General features: G+C 34.5%; 2 protein-coding genes and 1 pseudogene across 2 annotated transcripts; all 3 read right to left on the reverse strand.

The window, feature by feature from the left end:
- Positions 1–749: 749 nt before the first annotated feature.
- On the reverse strand, positions 750–3,130 carry LOC120174011 (CRS2-associated factor 1, mitochondrial-like). The gene is made up of 5 exons (XM_039181010.1): positions 2,573–3,130; positions 1,877–2,004; positions 1,401–1,626; positions 1,194–1,321; positions 750–983 (listed from the first exon to the last, which is right to left on the reverse strand). Exons 1-5 carry the CDS (start codon positions 3,105–3,107, stop codon positions 810–812), a joined length of 1,191 nt encoding a protein of 396 aa, XP_039036941.1. The 5' UTR covers positions 3,108–3,130; the 3' UTR covers positions 750–809.
- Positions 3,131–3,557: 427 nt separating this feature from the next.
- Positions 3,558–18,216, reverse strand: LOC120174017 (annotated as a pseudogene).
- Positions 18,217–20,122: 1,906 nt separating this feature from the next.
- Positions 20,123–21,909, reverse strand: LOC120173976 (ATPase ARSA2-like). The gene is made up of 7 exons (XM_039180992.1): positions 21,649–21,909; positions 21,305–21,426; positions 21,053–21,203; positions 20,793–20,903; positions 20,570–20,708; positions 20,361–20,476; positions 20,123–20,287 (listed from the first exon to the last, which is right to left on the reverse strand). Exons 1-7 carry the CDS (start codon positions 21,907–21,909, stop codon positions 20,135–20,137), a joined length of 1,053 nt encoding a protein of 350 aa, XP_039036923.1. The 3' UTR covers positions 20,123–20,134.
- Positions 21,910–27,984: the final 6,075 nt, after the last annotated feature.

The raw sequence follows: 27,984 nt of genomic DNA on the forward strand, positions 1-27,984 counted from the left end.
GATATAGTCCATATACTTAAAAAAAATAAGAAATAAATAATCTTAGATAGCGATCGGGAATTTAGATTTATAAATTTCGATTTAGATTTAAAAGATTGCAAATTGAATGATAAAATATTTAAGCACGTGATATTCACGATTATTTTTCAAATCCATGAATTTGTTAGATGTCTATTTATTAATGGTTTTTCTTAATATAAAATTACAATTGTTAAAGTCACATTTTTATGTTTTTCTTAACTATATTTTCTATTGAACTCAACTGCACTATGTACGTATAATGTATGTATTTTTTTATTCTCATTTGTATGGTAAATAATTTTTTAATCTAAGATGATTACAAAATAACATCCGATCACTTTTTTAGTTATTGACAATACACACCCTCAAACACAATAACTTAAACTCAAGACCTCTAGAGAAAACAACACTCATTATTAACCCCTGAGAGCACTCGATAAGTTTGTATGATAAATAAAATTTAAATTCATAGTCTGAAATCTAAATTATCGATTCCAGGTAAAAAAAACAAAGCGTTAGAAAACGGAAGCAAGATGCAATCTTGGGTGATGGCATTATAATATTATTGATCTAAGCTCAACAAACAGTGCATGTGCTCAATGATTTACAATCTGCTCTGATGTTGTGAGAATCCCAAGTGGTTTATGCAATTAACAAACAGATATCTTTCATCTAACCCTGCATTTCTACAAGGTCTTTAATTGTATAATCTCAACCATTTTCATTTCTTATATAAGTGAGAGGGAAAATGGTTACATTTAGGGTGCACATACGATTCAGATGAAGACCTATTGATCCTTACAATCATCAGAGCTATCAGAGCTCTCCATACCACAACTTGGGTCATCAAAAAACTCTCGATCGGTTAAGAAATGCCTGTCCTCTGGAGGCTTATAGTCTTTTCCCTTCCACACCACAATCTGCTCCTTATCAAATGTCACAAGGATACAGGGAACCAGGTCCTGTACGAAAACCGAACTTGGCTGACTCCAGAGAAAATACTAATTCGAGCATGCAAGGAACCAAGGGAAAACTAACTCCACAAAGCTATTGAAAATACAGAAGTATGCTAAGACTGAAAGCTCAATGGCCCTTGAATGTGCTAGTGCAAATCAGATCAGAATTAAGTCAGTTCCTTCAGCAAACAAAGTTAAGATAAATAGAATATTTACCCTGAGCTTGCAGCCTATTTTCTTGTAATCACTTCTTTCAAGTCCTGTACAGTCTATACGCACCAGCTCACTGACCAGAAAAGCATCTCTCAACATGGGTACTAAACTACCATAATACCCATTCTTGGCTGCAAGTTTTATTTGTAATAAGTAACCACATAAAAGCATGTCAAATACCGGAAGCCAACAATATGAAACAAATGGTACCGAGTTTTGTTAGAGCAGGAACAGCCAGTTCTCTCTTTCTCATCTCTTTTGTTTCCTCGATGCTTAGACCATCGATAGTAGTTTTAATCAACCTGGGATAAACAGGTTCCTGAGGTTTCCACAACATTAAAGGAATTACAGGCCTTTTCTTGCAATTATAATTCCGGCCTCTGTACAAAATAAGTGTACCACCATGCCTCTGGATGATCTTTCCAAATGTTTTATCCTGCAATAGTGATTCAAAATCCATGATGAAAGAAAATACCTCACTGTTACTTTCATGTATAATACTTCAATTCATGATATTCGAAGAAACATGTACATATACAGAGAATACAAAACACATACATGAGATCAAAACATGGGAACCCATCACATCCAGAAACTTAAAGACACAAAGGAAAAGGAAATCCCTTCCCTTGAAAATGCTTGAGCCGAACGTAGTACGCTGTTTATATTAGCAGTAAAGCAAGTACCTCAAGCTGCGAGCATACATTCTTCATGTCGACAGTAGGGACCCCAAGACACTTAATCCTCACTGCTTCAGTAAATTTCCAATGATTATGAATATCGTTCAGCATGTTATGCGTTAAACCATCTCTCCCTACAGGAGACAACAGAACAGCATGCCATAATACATCCGGTGAGAATAAGGATAGCATATGCAATGGAAGAGCTGACAATAAGTTAAAGAGGATTGATCCAATCGCAACGTAAACTACCAAATTAGGACCTTTTTCATGTGTAAAATAGCATTTCTTCACCTTCAAGAGTTTCAACAGTCCATCACAGTCGAAAATCAATCTTCCCTAATTATAGAACAGGTGATGACAAATAATACTAAGATTTTATAAATACCTTATTTTATCACATTTTTCTTCTAATTTTAGCATCATGATATCGAAGTATATGAAACTATTAATATCCCAGATTCGGAATTTCTTGCCTTTACTTCAATAAATCAAACTATTAAGAAACTACAAGCCCAAACAACCATCCAACAATTCAACAAAAACGTAAACACAAACAAAGACACAACTGATAGTACAAACCAGAGAAAACAGAGCAATACAAATGAAAAAAATCAAAACAAGAAAAGAAATATCATTAAGCCACAATGACGGAGTTATTGTTTTTTTATTAAAAAAAAAAGTTGAAATTGAAGGCAATACCCAAATTTATTTGCCGTTTCGTTCTATTTCTCTGACATTTTTCCAACAAAAACTTCCGCTCAGCCTCAGTAAGAGGTGCCCCCTGAATCCTGCCCCTCAACAGCTTCTTCTTAGCCTCTAATTTCGAATCCTCGGTACCCTCCACCGACTTCACCTTAGGGTCCACGGCAGGGGCACAAATCCCGGTCCACTCACGGTCCAATCGGCCCGGTCCGAACGGTGAGTATTTTGGCTCTCTCAACCCAATGGCCCTCACCTTGGGGCTGCTCTCGGTGTAACTGAACCGGAAATCGAAGGGTAAATCGGAGTGCGTCGGCTTTATCTGATCAAGGGACGATGGGGGTCGATACCTGGGTTTATGCTTTTTATTTGGGTTAGGACTGGACTTAGTTTTCTGAGTGTCTGGAGAAAGGGACGGTGGCGGTTGGAAGGAGTAATGGTCACGGAGTTTTGAGGTGGAGAGGTGGCGCGTGAGAAACCTGACGGCTTTGGAGAGTGGCGGATGTTTTTGGCGGGAGAGACCAGTTAGGACCATGAGGACGGATAGGGTTCAAGGTGGTGGGCTCCAAAATTAACAGGGAGAAAACTAGAGGGGTTTAAATCTTTGAAGGTGGTTAAATTGGTCAAATACTCCAAAGGCCTCTGTAAGATATGGTGTCTATTGATTTAATCCCTTTTATTATATATTTTGATAATTTTAGTCCTTTATTTTGAAATGTATAATTTATTTATAATTTGAGCATCGTGTAAAGAAATGTGAAAGATGTACACAATTCAATTGCAAATATACGTTTGTAGAAATGTCAAAGATTACAATTTCATCACGGCAATTTGGGGAAAAATCTTCAACTTTGCTTAGTTGTAGAAGCTTTCAAGCCAAACATCTAATATAAACAACCAAAACCAAAATTCGTGGAACAGTACAATACTGGATATTCAAATCAACAAACTCATGTTTTCTACTTCTGGACTGTGTTGTTGCATCATTGATATTTGATTCAGATGGAATAAAATACAGAATTGACTCTCACTTATCAACTAATACTTGTATGCTTTAGTATGGTCAAAAACAATACAACTGCAACAAAACGTGATTTCTTGCCGCAGCATTCTCATGATCCCGACATGTACGTGTACCTCGTCTGCGCTCCGACTATAAGCACCACAAATTTTCCTGCCAGAAGTTCAAACATATTAGTTTCCTGCTAGATTTAATTTGATCAATAATCCTGCATGGAAGTATATAATCAATAAATTAATGGGAAAGGATCTGTCCGATGCACCTGTTAGAGTCCCAATTAATGGAACCGGTTCCAATAGCCTTTCCGTGCCTTGAAGCTTTTGCCTGAAGAACAGATACGCACTAATTTGTTGAGTTTCTTACTTATACGAAAGGTATCGGCAAGCGAACAACATATATTACGAAGTAACTTCCCAATGGATATATTTGATCAGTTACCTGGTATAGTTGCCAAAGAATGGTTCTCTCATGAGGTAAAGTGCCCACAACAGTTTCCGTCGTTTGACCTGGATCATACACTTTGTATCAGCATAGCTATAGTTTTAGTAAGAACATTAATTATTAAGCAATGCTGATGACTGATCTGCAAGCATCTAAAGACTCTTAACCTCATCCTTTTCAACCCTCCCGGATTTTGTAACATGAGATAGAAAGCCGAATCCAACGAAGTCCACAGACTGAAAGAAACCAAGGAATCCAAGACCTAATTCCATATTTTCTGATGAACAGAACATATATAAGCGGTCTTGTAATAAAGAGGATCTCCCCAAGAACAAATAAAGCTCCATTAACGTCCTTGTCAACACACCTTTTCGTCTTATTAGGATTCAAACTCCTAAAAATAAGATAGAATTTTGCTAGGATTCAAACTCCTAAAATATGATAAAGTTCTACTATGATTTAAACTCCTAAAGATAGGATCCACAAGCACTATAAATAGTCATTGTAACTCACTATTATAACACACTATTTACAGACAAAATACATAGGAAAACACGGAAAATACAAAGGCAAAGCTATTGTAAACGATTCGAAAAGGAAATATAGCATTTTTTTTGATTCGTTCATTTCTCGCATGTGCACGTTATTTTTTTGAGATTTGGTTCGAATAACCCAAAACGTGGGTTGCGCCGATGACAAAAAATGGGTGGGATTTCGAAGTTTCGAACCTAGATCTACCCTGAGGCGTGTTCATTTTTATCTCCCTAATGCGTAATCAACGTTAATTGTCTTTCAAATTGGCCTCAATCTTTATTTTCTTTATATTAGTCCTTTTATTTATTGTATAGATATTTTTATTTATTTATTATTTATATTGTCATTATATAAATATATATACGTATGTTTTTTTAAATGATTTTCAATTGATTTTTACACTATATTATTATTATATATACATATTTTTATTTATTTATATTCATTTGGTTATTTTTAATACTATATTTATTATTTTTTAAATATTTTACTTATAAGCGTATTATTACTATATATATATTGTAATTATCTTTATTTAGTTTTTTTACTTTATCATTATACGTATATGTATGTTTTTAATAGTTTTATAAGCAAATTATCATTATATGTATACTTTTATATTTGGTTTATATATTTATTTATTTTTGGTTTTGGTTTTTTTATATATTATTATATTTTCATATTACTATTATTATTGTTATGATTATTATTTTTCTATTTTACTCATTTATATATATATATATTTTAATATTTCATTTATTTATTTATTTATTTATTTATTTTTCTTTTTATTTTTTTTTACTTATTTTTATTCTTCATTTTTTCATTTTTTTCCCTCTAACACATCTTATGACTTTTTAAGGGTATTTTCGTCAATTAATCAGATGTAAGTAATTCATGATCAAATTTTACCTTTTAATTTAAAATTACAATTTTCTTAATTAAAACAACTGGAAATTACGTAGTACCGAAAGGGCGGTTCAAGGGTGCTAATCCTTCCTTAACCGTAACCGATTCCCGAGCCCGAGATATTTCTGGTAAGACGCAGATCATATAAGAAATAGGGTATCCGATCAATCCATTTATTTTTAAATAAATGATCGGTGGCGACTCCCAATCCATATTTTTCAAGTCGAAGCCCAATCCCGGGGCCCAACCGAAAGACGGTTGCGACAGTTTGGCGACTCCGCTGGGGATTCTCAAGTGAATCAGGCTAAGGTAATTTTCAGTTGTCTTTTTAACGAAAAGGGTAAGTTTAAATTTTAAGGTAACATTTCGATCCTTATTGCTTACTTTTGATTATATTTTTTCGAGTAAATAGTTGTACTAACCGTTTTCTCAATGATTTCAGCCCTTAAGGTCTTTTTTCATCTAAGGCTCTAAACCCGAGCTCCGAACCCGTTTTAAGTGGGGGTGAAAGCGACGCATTCGTGTGAATTTATTCACCGCATATGCCTAGCAAGTAGCCTTCGGGATTCATATACCTTATGTCTTCGTGTGAATTTATTATCCGCATAGACATAAGGGAATGTGTCCTCTCGAGTTTAACTTAGTCCACACAAACCTGTGATGGGTTTAGGACTAAGGGTCTGGCAAGCCCAAGGAGGAACCAGCAAGGAGAACTTAGGTACCGTTTTTTAGCACCTAAACCGGGAGACTTTGAAGAATTAGAGCCTACCCCAAAATCTCATTTCAAACCCTAGAATGCCATAATTATTTCATGCTTTACTTTCTGTTCAAAGCATGCGAACTAGACAAATATGAGGTTAGGATTTTTTTGAAATTAGCATGCGGGATAGAGATCATGTCCGAGTAGGAATACTAAGCATGTTCGGGTAGATATCATGTGAGGTAGGATTTTTCATTTTATTATTTTGATTTACCTCACTAATTTTTTTTATTTTGTCCTCTTTTATTTTGTTTTCATTATTTGCATTATAACAAGAGGTCATTGATCCCTAAAAAGGTGTTTGTTACACAAAATAATTTGAATTAATGGATAAAGGTGTTGTAATACAAGAAATTAAAAATCCTGAGGTACGACTATGGTCCGAGAAGACTCAGAAGGAAAAGGGAGACAGTCTTCAAAGAAGCTATGTATCAGAACTGGTTAGCTACGCCTCTATTAGCCTAAAGCAAAACGACGTGCAAGAGCTTCGGGACATCTGGGGCAGTTGGAAGAATGATTGGAAACAGAAGTTCAGTCAGCGATATGGTGACATTGCACTTTTGCTTCATGTTAAGACCGATGAGCCCTTAATCAGAGCCTTGGTTCGATTCTGGAACCCGGGATACAGTTGCTTCACTTTTAACCAGGAGGACATAGTACCTACCATCGATGAGTATACTACACTATTGCACTGTGAAAGCATTAAACTGGAGCGAGCATACATCAAACACATCAAGAGTCAGTCTTTCAAGAACAGACTGGCTAAGATTGCAGGAGTTGATGAAAAGTGGGTGACTGACCGACTCCGAAACAAAGGTAACGGGCAGGAAATTGAGTGGATCCATATAAGGAAACTAATGAATGACCACCCTGATGAATGGAAGACTATAGACCTTTTTTGCACTAGGTATGTATGGCTTGATCATCTTTCTGAAGATTTTGGGTTGCATTGACACAGCCGTGGTGGAACTGTTTGAGCAACTTTCGAAACGGGTCAACCCAGCACCAACCATCTTAGCCGAAACCTTTCGGTCTCTCAACCATTGCCGAAGAGCTGGCAGAGGTAGATTCATTGGATGTGTTCAGCTCCTTCAAGTCTGGATTCACAGCCACTTCTAGAAGAATAATGGGGTTGTCTACCGCCAATTTAGCACTACGTATTCACCTTTGAGAGAGTTCATCACCATGAAATGGCATGAAGGAACTTCAAAAGAGAAGTGGATGAAAGTCTTCACTCATCTATCAAGACCGAGATATTACTTGGAGAGCCCCCTAGTTGTTCCTCAGTGACGTTCTTTTCCAATGTGGGGACTCTGACACTATGACCTTATATGAACTTTGGGATGCAGTTGGGTATGCTCCATTGTTAGCACTTAGACATTATGGGGCACGTCAGTTTGTCCCAGCAACATGCGGACTAGCTAAATCAGAGTTTGAGTATCACGGTGACAGTTATAAGAAGAGGATCAAAGAGATTGTCGATTCATGAAAGAAAGTGTTACGAATGGATATTGTTGTTGCTAAAGACATGCTTACCCCAGACTATTTAGAGTGGCGAAGATTGCGAAAAAACGACAACACCCCGGTGCCAAACTATGAAGACACACAGACCATGGAGGAGCATCTCAGGCATGTCCCTTCTGGACTTGAGATAGCCAAAACAGAGTTTGAAGCTGTGAACAATGAGCTGGGGAAGAGGATAAAGGAACTTGAGGCTGAGCGCTATCAGTAGAATCTAGATGCCGACTCTCAGAAAGATCGAGCAGACAAACTAGAAAAAGAACAAAAAAGAGTCCGTTTAGAGCTCGAAGACTTGAGAAAGGGGTATCAAGATAAAGTCAAAGATAACTCCAAGTTGAAAGTGGCTTCTAAATACTGGAATGAGAGAGCTTGGAAGGAACAGATGAAGGCTGCCCAGAGGCGCTTAGCAGGCAGTCAGCATCAAAACCAATGCTTGAGAATCCGGATGGCTGATCTGGAGAAACAACATGAGAGAGATGGCAAAACAATAGCTGAGTTAGAAGCTATTGTAGATGGGTTCAAAAAGCAAGCAAGCAAGCTTCAGATAGTGCCCTTCGACGGATGTTTACGCTGGCGTTTCCGTTGGGAGCAAGCACAACAAAGGGTGAAGGCCAGAGACGCATTCATCTAAGACTTCCTGGATCAAGTACAGAAGGCATCTCGTCATCTACACGGCCTGGAAAGGGAAGCTGGAATGGTCCGACAAGACATACAACCAGTGACAGATGAAGACAGAAGACTTGTTAACATATTAGAAGCTATTCGGGGTCTAGAGGATTTAGTCTGAATGTACCTTTGATTATTTTTACGTCTCTTACAAGATAAAACATTTTTGTCTAAGTAAAGATTATTTATAATAATAGACACTTTTCTGGATTAATGCCTCGAACATTTCATGCATTCTTGTATTTTGCATTTTTGCATCTTCATCTACATTTTTAAGCATTTTCACTAACATGAAATTAAGTCATGGAGGATTCGATGAAGTGGTCTTAACCACATGACACCACATTGAAGCAAGATTTTAACAATTAAAGAAAAAGCTGAAATCAATACAGTGGGAACCTGATCAGCTGATTGTAGGACAAAGCCTACTAGGATTATCTGAAAAAAGAGTCCACATATCCTAAGGACTACGATGTTGAAGTTGTTTGCAGTTGCCACATAAGAAGCCCCAAACATTCATCTGAAAATTGTAAGGTGCTTGCCGAAGAAGGGGGCATGGCATATACCATTTGCACTTAGAGGATTGTTTTGTTTGAACGCGTCTTTGATCTTTCATATTTTGCTTAATCTTTTAAAGGATTGAATTTATGCTACTTTCTAAGGTGGAGAAATTGAACAAATTTTAATCTTTAGTTCTTCGAATATTAAATGAATTAAGGATTCTTTTAATTCTTCAAGAATTATTTATTTTTGACATATGACAAGATTAGACCTTTCTTATCCTGTCTCAAACCCTAAAATAAAATACCTCAATTCTTTACCCAAAATAACTCATGGTCATTACCAAAAATACCAAATTCTTGAACATTGCATTTATCTTTTCAATACACTCATACCTTTCTTTGAGTCAATAAAATCACACCACTGTCTTTTTGGACTCAAAATTGACATTTTAATACCATTAAAACCCAAGTCATTGAGTTGTTCATCTGAACATGAGCGTTATTCTAAAGACACAACTTGGGGCATCTCGAGGGGAGCTTGAACATTGAGACATCTGGGGAAAAAAGAAGAAGAATTCATCCTAAATAATTCTATCATGCATTAACTACATTGTTTTCATGTGAATAGAACTAATCCTGAAAATCTATCCCCCTTGGGATACCTCTTCTGTGAAGACTTACATGTATGAAATGATGAATGGCTTTCTTTCTTTATCCCTTCACAACAGGAGAAAATAGATATCCCTTGTGTCCCCTTTTGAGCCTATAATATTTTTTTCTTCTGATTCAACCCTAACCAAAGATCACCCTCCATACTGGGGGGGTAAGGTGGAAGAAATCTGCCTCACATGAGTGAAGACATCGATCCAAAGGTGGACTAAATGGCAAGTGCGAAGATCCAATCAAGAAAAAAAAAAGAAAAAAAAAAGAAAAAAGAGAAACAAAAGAAAAAAAGAAAGAACAAAAATCAAAAAGAAAAAGGGACAAAAAGCACATGCAAATATTCCCTAAAGACAAATGGCACATCAAGCTTCAAACTATGAGATTGATCAAGCACAAACATTCCTGAATCACTGAATCACTTCACTCGAAGATCATAGAGCATCAAGAGAGAGACATTTTGAGCAAGACATGATTGAAGGCATCAGAATGAATTGATATTTGGTTCAACACCCTGAAACACTTGTTTGGGCATATTTATCATTTTCTTTCATAACCATGAACCCTGGCCTACATTACGTGCCTTAAAAATCCCTTCTAATCATACATGGATTTCTAAACAGAAGAGACTATCTTCAGATTTCGTCCCGCCCATCAGGATTAATCTTTGTTTGCAAAAAACAATGTAATTAATGCATGGTAGAGAAAAATAACAAAAGGGGGTTCAGGACGTAAATCTTGAATAACGTCTTGAAACCAAAGGAGGGTTCGAGTTGAAAACCTGAAAAGGCGGCTCGAATATAAAAATTGTGCAACTGAGGCAATCACACAAATTCCTTGATACGACATCACACAACCCGAGTGTGACCACGAAGGTTGGGAGTCAGAGAACACCTCCAGTAGAGGAGCATGCAAGCTACCCCATCAAACCGTTGAGCATCAAATGTCAAACCTATGAGCATCAAATGCCAAACCTTTGAGCATCAAATGCCAAACCTTTGACCAAACATAATAACCTGAGATTTTTTTTAACATTTTCTTACTTAACCACTTCCCAAAAATAGCTTTGATCTTGACACTTGTCAAATAGCTATAATTCATTAAAGGATTAACAGTATAATTAATTCTTTGATATCCGATGAACTCTAGTTTATGATTCGTCTCAATTGTAAAACCGTGAAAGTGACAATATTTTCAAAACTTTGGATCAAACATTTTTCAAAACTCTTTTAATTGATATTTTCATAACTTTGATATTAAAAGAGAAAGAAAAATATTTTTTCAAACAAGACAGTCTCTTTAGAGTGGATCTTGGTAAATGACATGTGACTCTTAGACACAAAACTCATGCTCAGAATCAATGTTGAAGCAAGAAATGAGGAACATCTGGGGCATCTTTGAAGATTCAACATCAAATATTGGGGCATTTTTGGATATTGAGGCATCATTTGGGGATTCAACATCCTAATGCAAATTATCAGACCTTTTTCAAGAGATAAAATATAACCAATTCATGTTACATGCATCTTATGCATACATTTTAGAGCATCATATTTATCATTTTCCATATACATAAATTTTTACAGTTTTTAGAGTCAAGTTTCGACTTCAAGACGAAGGATACTCGATTCAAAAGCACCTTTAAAGATTCACGTTGGTTGCTTAACTTAGCAGCAAGAAGCTACACTTCGACCAACTCGACAGATTGAAAGTTTCTCTCGAACTCACAATTTGCTCGAGAGTAGATTTCAACTTCACAACGAATGATATCTAGCTCAAAGCCAAACATCCACGATTTCAAATCCACGACGGAGGATATCGAGCCACTCAAGACAACACAAGTTCAACTTCACAACGAATGGACGGCTGGTTGTCAACAATAATTTTCCAATTTCGGAGCCAATTTCAACTTCACAGCGAAGGGACTGCTGGTTGTCAATAAACAATTTCCCAATTTCAGATCTAATTTCAACTTCACAGCGAAGGATATTGGACTCCAGACAACACAAGTTCAACTTCACGACGAAGGGATCGCTGGTTGTCAATAAACAACTTTCCAATTTCAGAGCCAATTTCAATTTCACAGCGAAGGATATTGGACTCCAGACAACGCAAGTTCAACTTCACAACGAAGGGACCGCTGGTTGTCAACAAACAACTTCTCAATTTTAGAGCCAATTTCAACTTCACAACGAAGGATATTGAACTCCTGACAACGCAAGTTCAACTTCACGACGAAGGGACCGCTGGTTGTCAACAAACAAATTCTCAATTTCAGAGCCAATTTCAACTTCACAATGAAGGATATTGGACTCCAGACAACGCAAGTTCAACTTCACGACGAAGGGACCGCTGGTTGTCAACAAACAATTTCCCAATTTCAGAGCCAATTTCAACTTCACAACGAAGGATATTGGACTCAAGACAACGCAAGTTCAACTTCACGACGAAGGAACCACTGGTTGTTAATAAACAACTTCCCAATTTCAGAGCCAATTTCAACTTCACAGCGAAGGATATTGGACTCCAGACAACGCAAGTTCAACTTCACGACGAAGGGACCGCTGGTTGTCAACAAACAACTTCTCAATTTTAGAGCCAATTTTAACTTCACAACGAAGGATATTGGACTCCAGACAACGCAAGTTTAACTTCACGACGAAAGGACCGCTGGTTGTCAATAAACAATTTCCCAATTTCAGAGCCAATTTCAACTTCACAGCGTAGGATATTGGACTCAAGACAACGCAAGTTCAACTTCACGATGAAGGGACCGCTGGTTGTCAATAAACAACTTCCCAATTTTAGAGCCAATTTCAACTTCTCAGCGAATTATCTTGAACCCAAGGCAACACAAGCTCAACTTCACGACGAAGGGGCGGCTGATTGTCAATAAAATTTCATTCAGAGTCAATTTCAACTTCACAGCGAAGGATATTAGACTCGAGATAACGCAAGTTCAACTTCACGACGAAGGGACTGCTGGTTGTCAATAAACAATTTCCCAATTTCAGATCTAATTTCAACTTCACAGCGAAGGATATTGGACTCCAGACAACACAAGTTCAACTTCACGACGAAGGGATCTCTGGTTGTCAATAAACAACTTTCCAATTTCAGAGCCAATTTCAACTTCACAGCGAAGGATATTGGACTCCAGACAACGCAAGTTCAACTTCACAACGAAGGGACCGCTGGTTGTCAACAAACAACTTCTCAATTTCAGAGCCAATTTCAACTTCACAACGAAGGATATTGGACTCCTGACAACGCAAGTTCAACTTCACGACGAAGGGACCGCTGGTTGTCAACAAACAAATTCTCAATTTCAGAGCCAATTTCAACTTCACAATGAAGGATATTGGACTCCAGACAACGCAAGTTCAACTTCACGACGAAGGGACCGCTGGTTGTCAACAAACAATTTCCCAATTTCAGAGCCAATTTCAACTTCACAGCGAAGGATATTGGACTCAAGACAACGCAAGTTCAACTTCACGACGAAGGGACCGCTGGTTGTTAATAAACAACTTCCCAATTTCAGAGCCAATTTCAACTTCACAGCGAAGGATATTGGACTCCAGACAACGCAAGTTCAACTTCACGACGAAGGGACCGCTGGTTGTCAACAAACAACTTCTCAATTTTAGAGCCAATTTTAACTTCACAACGAATGATATTGGACTCCAGACAACGCAAGTTCAACTTCACGACGAAGGGACCGCTGGTTGTCAATAAACAATTTCCCAATTTCAAAGCCAATTTCAACTTCACAGCGTAGGATATTGGACTCAAGACAACGCAAGTTCAACTTCACGATGAAGGGACCGCTGGTTGTCAATAAACAACTTCCCAATTTTAGAGCCAATTTCAACTTCTCAGCGAATTATCTTGAACCCAAGGCAACACAAGCTCAACTTCACGACGAAGGGGCGGCTGATTGTCAATAAAATTTCATTCAGAGTCAATTTCAACTTCATAGCGAAGGATATTAGACTCGAGACAACACAAGTTCAACTTCACAACGAAGGGACGGCTGGTTGTCAACAAATAATTTCCCGGTTCCAGAGCCAATTTCAACTTCACGACGGAGGATAGTGGACTCAGAACAATGCTACTTACTTGGGTTTCAACTTCACGACGAAGGATATCCAATTTCAGGCTAAACTTCACGACGAAGGGGCCACCCGCGGTTTCAACTTCACGACGAAGGGAATCTGCACACAAGCATCATCCATCTTTAGATTGGATTTCAACTTCATGACGAAGGATATCCAACTCAAAGAAGGAGTATCTGTCAACAAAGACCTTCGAGTTCGACTACGCTCAGCTCCAATGCACATCATTTACAGCATAACTCAAGGATAGAAGGGTTATCTGCCATCAAAATTATCGAGTTCGATTCCATTCAGCTCGATGACACATCAATTGCACTACTTTCCGGTTGCAGTCGAGGTTTTTAAGTTGAGAAGAGGACCTGGGTTAACCGTGCTTTAGTGACAAGCAACCATTTTCAAGCAAAAACTATCTGTCAATGAAGATTTCTGAGTTCGATTTCGATCCAAGGTATTTAAACCGAGAAGAAGACCGAATGGCAACGAGAAGCCACGTGCTGATTCAAATTCCGAACTACGGCTTCAATTTCATATCATTTCAAGATGAACTCGGCTTCATAACGGAGGAGTCATCCGTAACTCAATTCGACAGGGAGTTATTGAAACATCAGAGTCAATTTTCAACTCCACAAAACGAAAAGTGTCTTTTAATCTTTGCCCTATCCCCGTTACACAACTATGGGCAAAGAGGGACAGCTGTCAACACACTTTTTCGTCCTACTAGGATTCAAACTCCTAAAAATAGGATAGAATTTCGCTAGGATTCAAACTCCTAAAAATATGATAGAGTTCTACTATGATTTAAACTCCTAAAGATATGATCCACAAGCACTATAAATAGCCATTGTAACTCACTATTGTAACACACGATTTACAGAAAAAATACAGAGGAAAACACGGAAAATACAAAGGCAAAGCTATTGTAAACGATTCGAAAAGGAAATAAAATGTAGTATTTTTTTATTCGTTCATTTCTCGCATGTGCACGTTATTTTTTTGAGATTTGATTCGAATAACTCAAAACGTGGATTGCGTCGATGACCAAAAATGGGTGGGATTTTGAAGTTTCGAACCTAGATCTACCCTGAGGCGTATTCATTTTTTATCCCCCTAATGCGTAATATCAACGTTAATTGTCTTTCAAATTTGGCCACAATCTTTATTTTTCTTTATATTAATCCTTTTATTTATTGTATATATATTTTTATTTATTTATTATTTACATTATTGTCATTATATAAATATATATACGTATGTTTTTTTAAATGATTTTCAATTGATTTTCAATTGATTTTTTACACTATATATTAGTATTATATATACATATATTTTTTATTTATTTATATTCATTTGGTTATTTTTTAATACTATATTTATTATTTATATATATATATATATATATATATATATATATATATATATATATATATATATATATATATATACTTTTTTTTAAATATTTTACTTATAAGCGTATTATTACTATATATATATATTGTAATTATCTTTATTAATTTTTTTTTTACTTTATCATTATATATATATATATATATATATATATATATATATATGTTTTTAATAGTTTATTATAAGCCAATTATCATTATATGTATACTTATATTTGATTTATATATTTATTTATTTTGTTTTAAATTTTTTATTTATATTATATATATTTCATATTACTATATTATTGTTATGATTATTATTTTTTTTTATTTTACTCATTTATATATATATATATATATTAATATTTCATTTATTTATTTATTTATTTATTCTTTTATTTTTTTACTTATTTTTATTCTTCATTTTTTCATTTATTTAATTTTTCCCTCTAATACATCTTATGACTTTTTAAGGATATTTTCGCCAATTAATCAGAGGTAAGTAATTCATGATCAAATTTTGCCTTTTAATTTAAAATTACAATTTTCTTAATTAAGACAACTGAAAATTACGTAGTACCGAAAGAACGGTTCAAGGGTGCTAATCATTCCTTGACCGTAACCAATTCCCGAGCCCGACATATTTCTGGTAAGACACAGACTAGGTAATAAATGATCGGTGGCGACTCCCAATCCACATTTTTCAAGTCAAAACCCAATCCCGAGGCCCAACCGAAAGACGGTTGCGAGAACCCTTCTCCGACAAAATCATGGAAAGAGTAGGTCTTTTAATAATTGAAGCTGCAAAAGGAAATAAAATGCAAAAATTAGCAGGCTTCCCCATCATCAATTCCCACAATTAGTAACATATCATGAAATATTAAGGAAATAACCACTTGGGGGCTCCATAATTGCACGCTGTTGTCGGATTCTCCGGATCCATGTAGGGTCAGATGTCGTCCTAACACTCTCCAAATCTACTCAAAGCAGACAACGCCCTTCCTTCAAAAGACCATGGGTTTTGCCCATGATTGTTCGGTAACCAACCAGGTCCATGATGATGACCTCCAGGTTCAGCAAAACCTCCAATTCTATGCTGTGAACTTGTATCGTCCGAACCTTTTTCAACATTTGGTGTCTCCTCCATGAAGAAGCATTTTATATGCACTATCCCGGAATAAAGCTAATCTAACCATCACCCTACATCAAGTACAAAAATTATTAGGCAAAGGCGTACTGCCAAATATATTAGGAAGATAAGCCTAGGCGAAGATTTAAAGTTTCCTACATCATATAATCGGAAGTTTCTTACTTGATAGCTTCTGTAACAGCAATGAAATTCCATTTCTTATCACCATAGTAATGCTCTGCAACAACTTCAACCAAAGTTTCCAAGTCCTTTAGTGCCGATATGCACAACCCATAAGGGAATGATGAAAGGTCAGCAGAGCCAGGTTGCCTCTCGGAAGGAGCAACATCGATTATATGCTCATTGAGGGCAGTGATTATCCCCAAAAATGCAGTTACTGCATTGATTTAACAAATAATTCAATATGTTAAAAAAAGTCAACAGTCTATGAAAAAGATAAATACAACTCAATCTTCACACTGATTTGTACAAGCCAAGGGGGCAAATGAAGGAAATGAGGAGGTGTTATATTTAACTGGAGCCTATAAGGAATTAATTAAACACCACGTGTAACACGTTAATTCATTTCTTTTAAATCAAGTAGATGATTACTTTTAAAACAAGTAGGGGTCAAGGGAGGGAGAACTCTTATCAGTTTCTAAGCTATCAAGAAACAGCCAATGTTACCAAAGTTTCACAAAACCTGCTTCTGGCCCAATCTCTGAATTGGAGAACCGTTCAGGAAGAAGTCACGTCAATCCCTGCACAACAATTTTCAATAACAGCATAAGATACAGTGCGATTTCACAACACGATCAAAAGCAGTCATTCACTAATTGTTACCAGCATTTCTAAGAACATTCGTCATAAAAAAGGATAATATAATCCAAATACTCAAACTATATTTCAGAGTCCATAGAAGAAAAAGAAAAAAAAAACTCAACTATGGAGTTGGAACATATAGTATGCACAATTGCAAAAGAAATAATCTATCTTCCCGGAGTAGCAGATCGCAATCTCCCGAACTAAAGATAATCATCACTATAACCGACATAATAACCTATCATTTTTGCTTTTTAGCAAGAATGAGTCGTATTTAATATCTGAAAAAAAACATATAAAATTGGGAAAAAAAAATTATTCCTCTTCTTTTATATTAAAAATGGATGCCCTTCACTTTTCATCTCATTCTTTGCAAAGGAAAGATGGAGGAGGCAGTAGCCAGAAATTACATCAGCACCCACTCTAAAATAATCAAACAAGAAATAAACTTTGGATACAAACATTGAAGCATAAGCAGAAATAATAAATTCAAATCACCTTAACATAAAAAGAAAAAAAAATAGAATTTCAAGTCATTTAGCAAGAACCATATAAAAGATATCAAAATTAACCTTCCCAAACAAGGAAAACAAAAGTTGACCTTATGAAACTTTAGAAAGATAAAAAATGATACAGGCTTACATTAGCAAGAGACTCCAAAGAGTGTACATAGTCTTTGTTCCTCCTAACCCATGTCTTATAAGCCTCCATCGATCCGCACACACTTTATCAAAAGAAGAAGAATCAAAGTTTTCGAAACCCTAACTCGTTGAGCCACTCCCAAGCCGATTCAAACTCAATCTTACCCAAATTTGAAGATTTGGAAGAAACCCATATTATCAAATACCCAATCAATGAACCCCTCTTCAGCAATTCAACCGTAGACCCGAATCTGCAGAGGAAAATGGAAGAAAGTTCACGATGAGTTGGAGAAGCAAAAGGGCGGGGGGATACGAGGTTTGCGTCTTAGTTGGAAACTAAAATTGGGTGCTGATCCTCAAAAGAGTTAAAGATTGGATGGTGTTAGATCAGAGTTTAGGGTTTGGATATGAAGTGGGAGACCTAGGAATTTTAGCGGCAGGGCATTTAGGCAATGAAAGAAGCAGAGGGGATCAGTGAGGAGAAACTCAGAGAAGACAAAGAGGGAAAGGACAATCGATAAGTCATTGACTTTCACAACAATCACGAGTCTCCCACATCATATACACACTAATGACTAAACTAAAGAAATCATGCCAACATCGACGTATGATTACTTGGTGTTTATTGGTTAGTAAAAGATTTTATTTTTTCTTTTTGAAAATTAGATGAGAAAGTTTGTTTGGTCTAAGAAATACTGTTGTTAAAATGTGATAATATTTTAGATTATAGATTACTATTTTAAATATAGAATTATATATTAAAAATATTTAAATGGTCTTTAAATTATTATTATTATAATATATAAAATATATTGATTTAAATTATAATAAAATATTTTTATTAAAAATAAATGAATTCATAGCGGTTGTGTCTAAAACATTTCTTGGTAAAATGAAATATCTAAAGTTATTATTTTGGTTAAAATATATATTTAAATTATTTTTTTGGTTAAATATGAACCTAAAATATATTATATTTTTTTAGTTAAAATTTAAAAAGGTAACACGTGAAATTAATTAGAAAATATTTTAGGTACTCAAATGAAAAATATAATATACTTAGGTATATATTTTAATCAAAAATATTTTATGTATTTATTTTGACCAAAATAATAATTTTAAGTATTTATTTTTCAAAATTGTAATTTTGAATAAACTCCCTATATATATATATTATAATTTCAAATAAATTTTCATAAATTTTGATAGAACAATATTTTATTATAATAATTATTTTTTTGAATAATTTAAATTGATTATAAGGTATTATTATCTATTGATATTATTTCTTAATTATTGATAATGCATACACTCTACAGATGCAACTACTACCTCTAAAAAATAATCTTTTTAATTATTGAGACCATTAAATAAATTCATATTATACTAATTATTATATTATATTATATTATATGATCGTGCATAAACCACTCTACTAGTTAATATGGTTACTCATATTTATTATGTTCTTTTATTAAAAAGTATCGGTATAATATTAAAATTACTCTTTAATGTTTGTACTAACGATTATTTTGTGTCTCATTTTTTTTAGTATTTTTATTCCTAACGTTTTAATATTTGGAGATTTTGTTGAATAGAAATCATTAGTTGACTAACGGTCAACATATGTTGCTAACATAACATTTTTACATGTGTTCAATTGTTGATATAACATGTATCATGCATTTAGAATGATAACGTAACATGTGTCATGTCATTAAAAATGCCAATATAACATATGTAATATCATTTAAAATAATGACATGATATATATCACATCACCCAAAATAATGACGTGACATATATCATATTAATAATTGAATATATATGAAAATGACAAATCGGCAACGTGTTCTCAGTTAATTAACGATTTTCATCTAACAAGATTTATTTTTGATTAAAACATTTAGATTAAAATGTTTTAAAAAAATTGAAACAAATTTGTCATTTGTAGAAACAAAAACATAAGAAATAATTTTACTATTATGCAAAAAGAATGTTTATACTTCAATTCGTAATTATTTAAAAGCGAAAGTAAACAAAAAGATATTTGCTTTGTAGTTTAAAGGTGGATATATGAATCTGGCAAAATCCTAATGTTTATGTTTCAAATCAATTTCTAAACACAAAAATGTATGTTGACAGTGTCAATGTTAAATGCTTCAAATTTGCCTTCCTAGTTGTTCATTTTGCATATACAAATCACATATTTTCATGCACGCACAAATTCAATGAAATTTTTATTAGGATAAAACACACTTGTTAAAAGGAGAATAAAACACTTCCATGACATTGGAACTTCATGTAATGACAACAGATTATGCATGTTTAATTGTAAACAAAATTTTCTAAAATCAAATGCTGATGCCAAGCGACAAATAGAACGCTAAATTCTCTTTGGGACGCAGACACCATGCCAACGGCCGACAGTCGGACCTTTTCCTTTTCGTTTTCAGAGTTTCTCGAGTTTGGCTTCAGCCTCGACCAACTGTTCCTTCAACCGTGACAGTCTTTGCTGTAGCTCTTCTACTGTTCCCTTTGGGGCTGGTTCATAAGGTGTAATAAAATGGCGAGAAAACTTTTTCAGAGCCGCAACCCCGGTAACCTATTAACACCATATACGCCTAGTTAAGGGCTATTCAAATCAAAATTCCAAACAACATATGCTTGAGCCTCACCTCATCAGGCAGCAATGGCAGCTTAGTGATATGAAAGTCATCATATAACATGAAAAACTGATCCAGATACTTTTGTTGCATCCGCATTCGAGCTTTTAATAGCTTGGACTCGACATCTTAAATTACAAAAAGCAGACCATTCGATGGTAAGCAACAATTCAGGTCGGACAGGAAGGAAAAATGGACATAAGTGAGAAAGTAAGCATTACCTTCATCATCAAAAAGTACTTGGTTAATGATGATATTATGTGTATCTATCTCGAACTTGGTGAGTTCCTGCACCAATCGTTCTGTTTCGTACAGAGAGAGGAACTCCGGAATGCAAACGCAGACGAAGGTTGTCAAGTCCTGTCCAAAGGAAAGTGAATTATACTTGTACGGGAACCAACTATATTGTATGGGAAAAAAGACTTGTAGAATGGCATGTCTTACAGGGTCTTTGAACTGCTTATTAACTTGCTCAATCACATTTTTCATGCCTTCAAGCCTCCCCACAATTGCATCCTCCCCGAATTCATCTTCAACCCCGAAAATACGGGTCATCTGCAGCAAGTAATAACTCGGTGAACCGACAAGCGAGCTACGAAAGGAACAGATGCAATAGACCCATTGTATATAACCTTTAGAAGGATGCCGAGACAAACATAGGAGGCATGAAAGAAAGGATTGATCTCCAAACTTGAATGTCATACCTGACTCAATAAACCACCAAATTTGTTTTTGAGCGACATCATTTTCTCAAGTCCCTTCTCTAGGGTAGCCGGAAACTGTAAAAGCCGAAGCGTATGCCCGGTTGGGGCGGTGTCAAACACGATGCAAGAATAATCCATCGTCTGCACCAATCTGCAGTAAAGGAAAACATTCAGACAACAATTGATCAAAGGGTGTTTACAAAACTGATTGTGACAAAGTATCAAATAGTTATAGGACACGAGATTTCTTACTTGAGCATCTCCCCAAAGCTCATCGCCTCATCGATTCCTGGAATTGCATTAGCCAAATCAGAAAACAAACTATCCATTCCTTCGGCTCCAAAATCATCATTTTCCACTGTAGGATCCACCTCCTATGGAGAAAGAAATCGAGAAAGAAACAAACAAACATCCACGAAAATCACCATAGTCATACCGTAAAAGTTATAACAATGCATAAACCAGGATGAACCCATCACTGGATTGCGACTAAAAATCATATTAGCATACTTTTTTTCTTGAATTCAAAACAAAACAAACCTGAAGAAAGAACCCAGAAAGGAAAACCAAATTTAGAAGAAAAAAATAAAGGATACCATGGCATATAAATTCTTGAAGCCATAGACCAAAGTGGGAATCTTTGTGAATCTCTGTTGAAAAGCATCGCTGAGGTTATGAGCAGGATCGGTGGATATAATCAAGACAGAGGGTCGGACCCGAGCCAAGAGCATGGAAATAATGGAGCTACAAGTGGTCTTACCCACACCTCCTTTGCCACCAACGAACACCCACTTGAGGGTGTCTTGTTCCAAAATGTTATGAACTGTTGACTCCGGTATGTCTTCACTGTCTCCCATCTTTGTTTAAACCAAAACTCTTCTTCTTCTTCTTCTTCGTTTATTTGATCGAAACTGTTTATTTGTTTCAACTCATTACGAGTTTTGCCCAAGCGACTTATGAACGATTCTAAGGACAAGCGTACACTGCGCGTTTCACATCTTGATCTTATTGTCACCTTAAAAATATATAGTTTGTTATGTAATTTTTAATTTTAAACACTACTAATTGTATTTTTTTCGTTTTCTAATTGCAAATAAAAATTTAATGAATTTTTATAATAAAATAATTTTACTTTTATAAAAATACATAGTAACAATAAGTTGATCTTATGACATACATTATATATTTTTAATAATGTTAGAAATTAGAATAATGACATTGTGAATGAAATAAATTAAATTAAATGAGTTGTCTTCAAAATAAACTTCTATAATATACTATTTGAAATGGTTAAATCAAATACTTATAATTATTAAGAAAAATACAATATGTAATGTAAAGCATTTAAAACATCTAAATTAAGTAATGCAATAGGGTAGTAGATGGGTTGGCTGCTTTGGCTTGATCGCGATATGCGCACAATTAACTGTTTCATGCACCTCAAATAAAAATAACTGAGAATTATTGTTAGCGATGGGAACAGCAATGTACTGTTGAGCACAGCCTTTTAGTATTTTAATCGTTTCATCAAAAAAAAATTATCATTGAGAACAGTGATTTGTTGGTTAAGATTTTAATTTTATTTATGAAATATGGAAAATTATTCATGTTGAATAAAGATAATTAGATTTGAAATCTATATTTAATATAAAATAAGTGTTTAAATTATACACTAAATTAATATTTGGTGTTTAGAGCTGTAAAATTGATTGAAATCGACTTAAGTCAAAATTATTTTTGACTCGATGTAGTGGTGATTCGAAATCGATTCGAGTTCGATTTGGTGTTGACCTGAACCCGAGTTGGACCCGATAATTATGGACCTGAACCCAACCTACACTCGATATGAGAATGACCCAAACCCGAATTGAACCGCCAATATTATAACCGAACCTGACCTACATCCGACTGATATGAACTCGAACCTAAGTTTAATCTGGTAAAAAACTGGTATTACTCAACCTGTTATGAATCTGACATGTAATTGACTCAACATGTAAATGACTCGACTTGTTATTGAATTGATTGGATATTTACCTAATTTATAAGTTAAAATTGATGAAATTGTAATATTTTGATTAAGTTGTGTGATTTTAAATTCATAATAAACTATGATAATTAACATTTTTTTATAAAAAAAAATTAAAACAAATTGTTAAGCTAAAGTACATAGATATTGTAGTTAAGTTTTTAAAATTTTAAAATATTTGTCATAACCGTCTTTCGGGTAGGCCCAAAATCGGGCTTCGTCTTAAATAAAAAGTGTTAGAGTCGCCATCAATCATTTTTTTAAATAGGTTGATCGGATATCTTAATTTACCATCTTACTTGATCTGTGTTTTACCAAAAATGTGTCGGATTCGGGAGTCGATTACAGTCAAGGAAGATTAGCACCATTGTACTACCCTTTAGGTACCAACTTAATTTCTCAGTTTTCTTTATTGCGAAAATTAAAAGTTAAATTGAAATTTAAATATTCAATTTGAATTACTTACCTTTGATCAATTAAAATTGCACCTGAAGGATCAAGAATGTTAGATCATAAAATAAAGGATATTAAATATTAAATAAATCAAAGAGAAGAAAAAAAGTTAAATTTAAAAAATGTTTAAAAATGTTAAAAGAGAAAAAATAAAATAAATAAAATAAAATAAAATAAAGAAGATATTAAATTTTAAAAGAAGAAAAATAAGTAAAAAATGTTAAATTTTGAAAAAAAAAATGTTAAAAGAGCATGCTAAAATCTTTTTAAAAAAAGTGTTTTAAAAAAAACAATACTAAGAAGAGCATGTTAAAATCTTTTTTAAAAATAGAATAAACAAATAAATAGACAAAAATTAAGGGACCAAATTGAAATAAATTGAAATCGATTGACCAAATTAATGTTAAAAGTGAACTGCAAGAAAAAAAAACAAAGGGTTAGAGGACCAAGTTACAAAATACAAGAAGTATAATCAGGGACTAAATTGAAATAATTGAGAATTCATATGCAAAATTGCATTAGGTAACCAAAATGAACTACGCATCAAAAGTTCAGGGACTGCGAAAATAATTTAAATTTATTGTATTTACAACCTGACCCTATAAATAGCCCAAAATCAACAAAAAATAGTTTTATTCCATTTCACAAAAAAGCTCTCATATATCCTCTCTCCAAAACCATCCGATCATTGGCCACCTAACCCCCTCCGCCGCCAATCACCAAAAAAATTCAAATCGCACCCAAAAGCTTCCTCTCTACTCCTCGATATCGAAATCGAACCCCAAACCAACTAAAACACCCCCAAATGGCGTAGATCTAGGATTAAAGTCCCGATTTTTACCTAGTGACTTTTCGTATTATAGTTGTCGAAACAATTTTTTCTTAGAGGAGAGATTTAAAAAAAACTAATTTTTAATTTATTTCTTTGGATTAATTTTTAATTTAAAAATAAAGCGATTTAAAAAACCTCTCATTTCAAAAAATTTGGGATTCCTTTTAAAATAAAATGTATGGTTCTAGGAATCGCCACCAATATTTGATTAGAGTGTAATTAGGCACCAGAAAACGTTTTGTCATTTTAAATAAAAATTAATTTGAATTAAAACGACAAGTTGAGGCATGTGTTACCAAAAATCGAGTTTAGGAGTCGGTTACACGTGGGGAATGATTAGCACCCCACAACGCCCTAAATTGGTACCTAGTCGATTAATTAATGTATTTGCAATGAAACTTACAAATTCGAATTTAATTTAGTTCATGATCCCATAAAAACAATTTATGAATTTTAAAATGAAATTAATGATATTTAATTATTTCCTATCGAGAAGAAACAAACCCCTCATACCTTGAGGCAATTAATTCTTACTCCAATCGAAATAAAGAAATATAACAATTCCATTATAATATTCAAATGCACCAAAATAGATTAAATTAAAATTACCAAGCCTTTTTAGAAAGATAAATAATGTTCGATTATTTAAAAATATCGAGACGATATCTTAGATAAGTTCTAACAATCTTTTATAGAAAAATTTAAATAACCGAACATTTCTTTTTCTTTTGGTTCCCAAATTTTTAATGACGAATCAATTTTTTAGGTGTCACTGTTGGGATACATTTTTAATTCAAAATTGTTGAAAGCAACTCTCTAATGAGTTAAGACAAGCCACTCAAAACAATTTTAAATTAAAAGGGTATTACCCTTAATCCAATTATGTAATTAAGCGCATGAGGATAACATACAAATTGCAAAAAATAATGTCATGCATATTATAAATAAACCATTCTCATACTTGTACATACATGAATTTATCAACTCTCAAAATAAACAAAAACAACTAATTAAAGAAAGCAATCCTAACAATGGACTAAATTGATTAATGCATTAAAAGAGGGGGTCGTAAGAATAATTTACCCATAATACTTGGAGGACTAAGGAGAGTGTTTACCCTAAAGTTCAATAACCCGTTAAAAACCAAAAGTTTGGCATTTTCATTGCGTGCGATTTGCATTCTCTCTTTACACAATCGATCATATATCGTCAGTTGTCTTCATCGGATGATTGCTATCACCAACAGTAATGGTTCGCTATCAAGTTTTACGGGGTGACTCGTCTCGATACCGTGAGTTCAAATCTGGTGGCCGTTTCTTCAGAAGATGCTCAGATTGCCATGAAAGAGCCAAAAACAATTCGTTTTTCTTTGCTCCAATCTGTCGTCGTCCACCATTGGTTCATTTTGAGATTCAAGTATGTTGCTCCTAGCTGTCCGTTCTTCCTCCTCGGCATTTGGATTCGTCGACGGAGAGACCAAATACTGACAATTAGGGTTCGATATGAAAAAAGCTTTTTTCCTTTCTTCTTTTAGCTTCCTTTCTCACCTATTTCTTTATCTCTTTTGCAGGTTATTTAAACAATGAGAATATAAAAATAAAGAAAAATAATAGTGGGAGAAATTTCTGAAAAAAGAACTCTTATTAAAAAATTTGTTTCGAATATACATTGATATTGATTCATCTTCTCTCTCATTTTTCTTTCTCTTCCACCCCTCACACTCTTTCTTTCACCCCCTCAAAACATTTGCAAGAATGGGTATTTATCCTCTTCAAAGAGGATCTTCTTTCCCTTATTAAGAGATTTGAAAATCTATCCTCATAAAAGAGAGATTATTCTCCTTCTTAGATTGATTTGGATCTACTGTACTTTAGGAAATAATAATATTCTTTACAAAATATTATTATTCTTGCAATAAAGCTCATATTCTCTTTAAATGATGCTCATCGATTAGTATATGGAAACATCATCGACATGTGACTGGTCGTGGGCTTGTAAATGGGTTAAAGGATGTAATGGGCCTAAGTAATTATTAATATGTAACATATCAACAAAACTTGAATGAAATTCTGGACAAAATGAGCGTCTACAGCTGCCCCTCTTTTCTCATTTTCGTGCAATAAGAATAGAGCAAAGATCAAAGGATGGTTATATTTGTTCGGTTATGAGGAATTCAAAAGATTAATCTATTCCACTGTAACTTCAGGATAAGTAAGAGTTGAAAAATCTTCGGAAGACAAGTCCGCTCCTTTTTCTTTCAATGAGTATAGGACTCGAACAATCTTCGGCAAACATGTATGCTCATTCTTCTTTCAGGGAGTACAAGACTTGAACAATTTTCGGAAAACGGGTCTGCTCCTTCTTCTTTTAAGGCGTATAGGACTTAAACAATCTTCAAAAAATGGGTCCAGGTCCGCTTCTTCTTCTTTCAAGGAGTATAAGACTTGAACAAACTTCGGAAAACGGGTCCGCTCCTTCTTCTTTCAAGGAGTATAGGACTTGAACAAACTTCGAAAAACGGGTCCGCTTCTTCATCTTTCAAGGAGTATATGACTTGAACAATCTTCGAAAAACGGGTCCGCTCCTTCTTCTTTCAAGAAGTATAGGACTCGAACAATCTTCAAAAATGGGTCTGCTCCTTCTTCTTTCATGGAGTATAGGACTTGAACTATCTTCGGCATGCATGTCTACTTCCTCTTCTTTCAAGGAGTATAGTACTCGAACAATTTTCAAAAAATGGGTCCGCTCATTCTTCTTTCAAGGAGTATAGGGCTCGAACAATCTTCGAAAAATAGGTACGCTCATTCTTCTTTCAAAGAGTATAGGACTCGAATAATCTTCGAAAAATGGGTCCACTCATTCTTCTTTCAAGGAGTATAGGACTTGAATAATTTTTAGAAAATGAATCTGCTCCCTTTTTTCAGGGAGATTAGACTCAAAATTGATTTGCTTCACTATTCCGTGAAGGCTTAAGATTGATTTGCTTCGAAGGTCAAACCTGAAAATCAAACATTACCAATCATTAGTGTATGTTTGGAAATTTAAAAAATATTATACTAAAAAGATTAGAATTTGAGAATTTCTAAAAATCCATCTCTATCGTGGGAACTCGTCTCGCAGTCACTAGATATGTGAATCCACTTTGGCTTAATTGTCATCTAAACATCCTTCTTTTAAAATTTTGAAACTGGTTATCCCTATCTTGATATTCCACTATCTTCAATCTTCAGCTATCTTTGGGAAACCTGTATGTTTAAGTCATCATGCATTTATGAATGCCATGATCCTATTGATATCTAAAATGTATGCAATTATGAAATCTTAGTGCATTTCCTTTTCGAAAGAACACCATCTCTTCTTGATCTCATTAGAACTTAGTTTCATCTTGGGCACTAAACATTTGACCAATTCACCCTAGTTAACAATCTCAATACCATATCTTTCGGTTCAACAAGACCTTCATTTTTTTCTTTCTTAAAACCTACCAGTACCCATGACCATCTTCTTGATTAGTGACAATCATTTTGTGTCATCCTTTAATGGTTAAGACCTTTTATGTATTCCAAAGTTTTAACTTCCCATAACCATTCAAGCTTGCATGTTAAAACTACTGTTAGC

Source organism: Hibiscus syriacus, unplaced genomic scaffold, assembly GCF_006381635.1.
Source record: "Hibiscus syriacus cultivar Baekdansim isolate YM2019G1 unplaced genomic scaffold, ASM638163v2 tig00111996_pilon, whole genome shotgun sequence".
Classification (NCBI taxonomy): Eukaryota; Viridiplantae; Streptophyta; class Magnoliopsida; order Malvales; family Malvaceae; genus Hibiscus; species Hibiscus syriacus.

Excerpts from the sequence above, each read along its gene's own strand:
- LOC120174011 (XM_039181010.1), bottom strand. The coding sequence starts at position 3,107 with ATGGTCCTAACTGGTCTCTCCCGCCAAAAACATCCGCCACTCTCCAAA. Across the intron at positions 2,005-2,572 it reads GAAACGGCAAATAAATTTGG|GGAGAGATGGTTTAACGCAT; the intron begins GTATTGCCTTCA and ends TGTCTCCTGTAG. Across the intron at positions 1,322-1,400 it reads TCCTGCTCTAACAAAACTCG|CCAAGAATGGGTATTATGGT; the intron begins GTACCATTTGTT and ends TAAAACTTGCAG.
- LOC120173976 (XM_039180992.1), bottom strand. The coding sequence starts at position 21,909 with ATGGGAGACAGTGAAGACATACCGGAGTCAACAGTTCATAACATTTTG. Across the intron at positions 20,904-21,052 it reads TTGGTGGTTTATTGAGTCAG|ATGACCCGTATTTTCGGGGT; the intron begins GTATGACATTCA and ends TACTTGCTGCAG. Across the intron at positions 20,709-20,792 it reads ATAAGCAGTTCAAAGACCCT|GACTTGACAACCTTCGTCTG; the intron begins GTAAGACATGCC and ends TCCTTTGGACAG.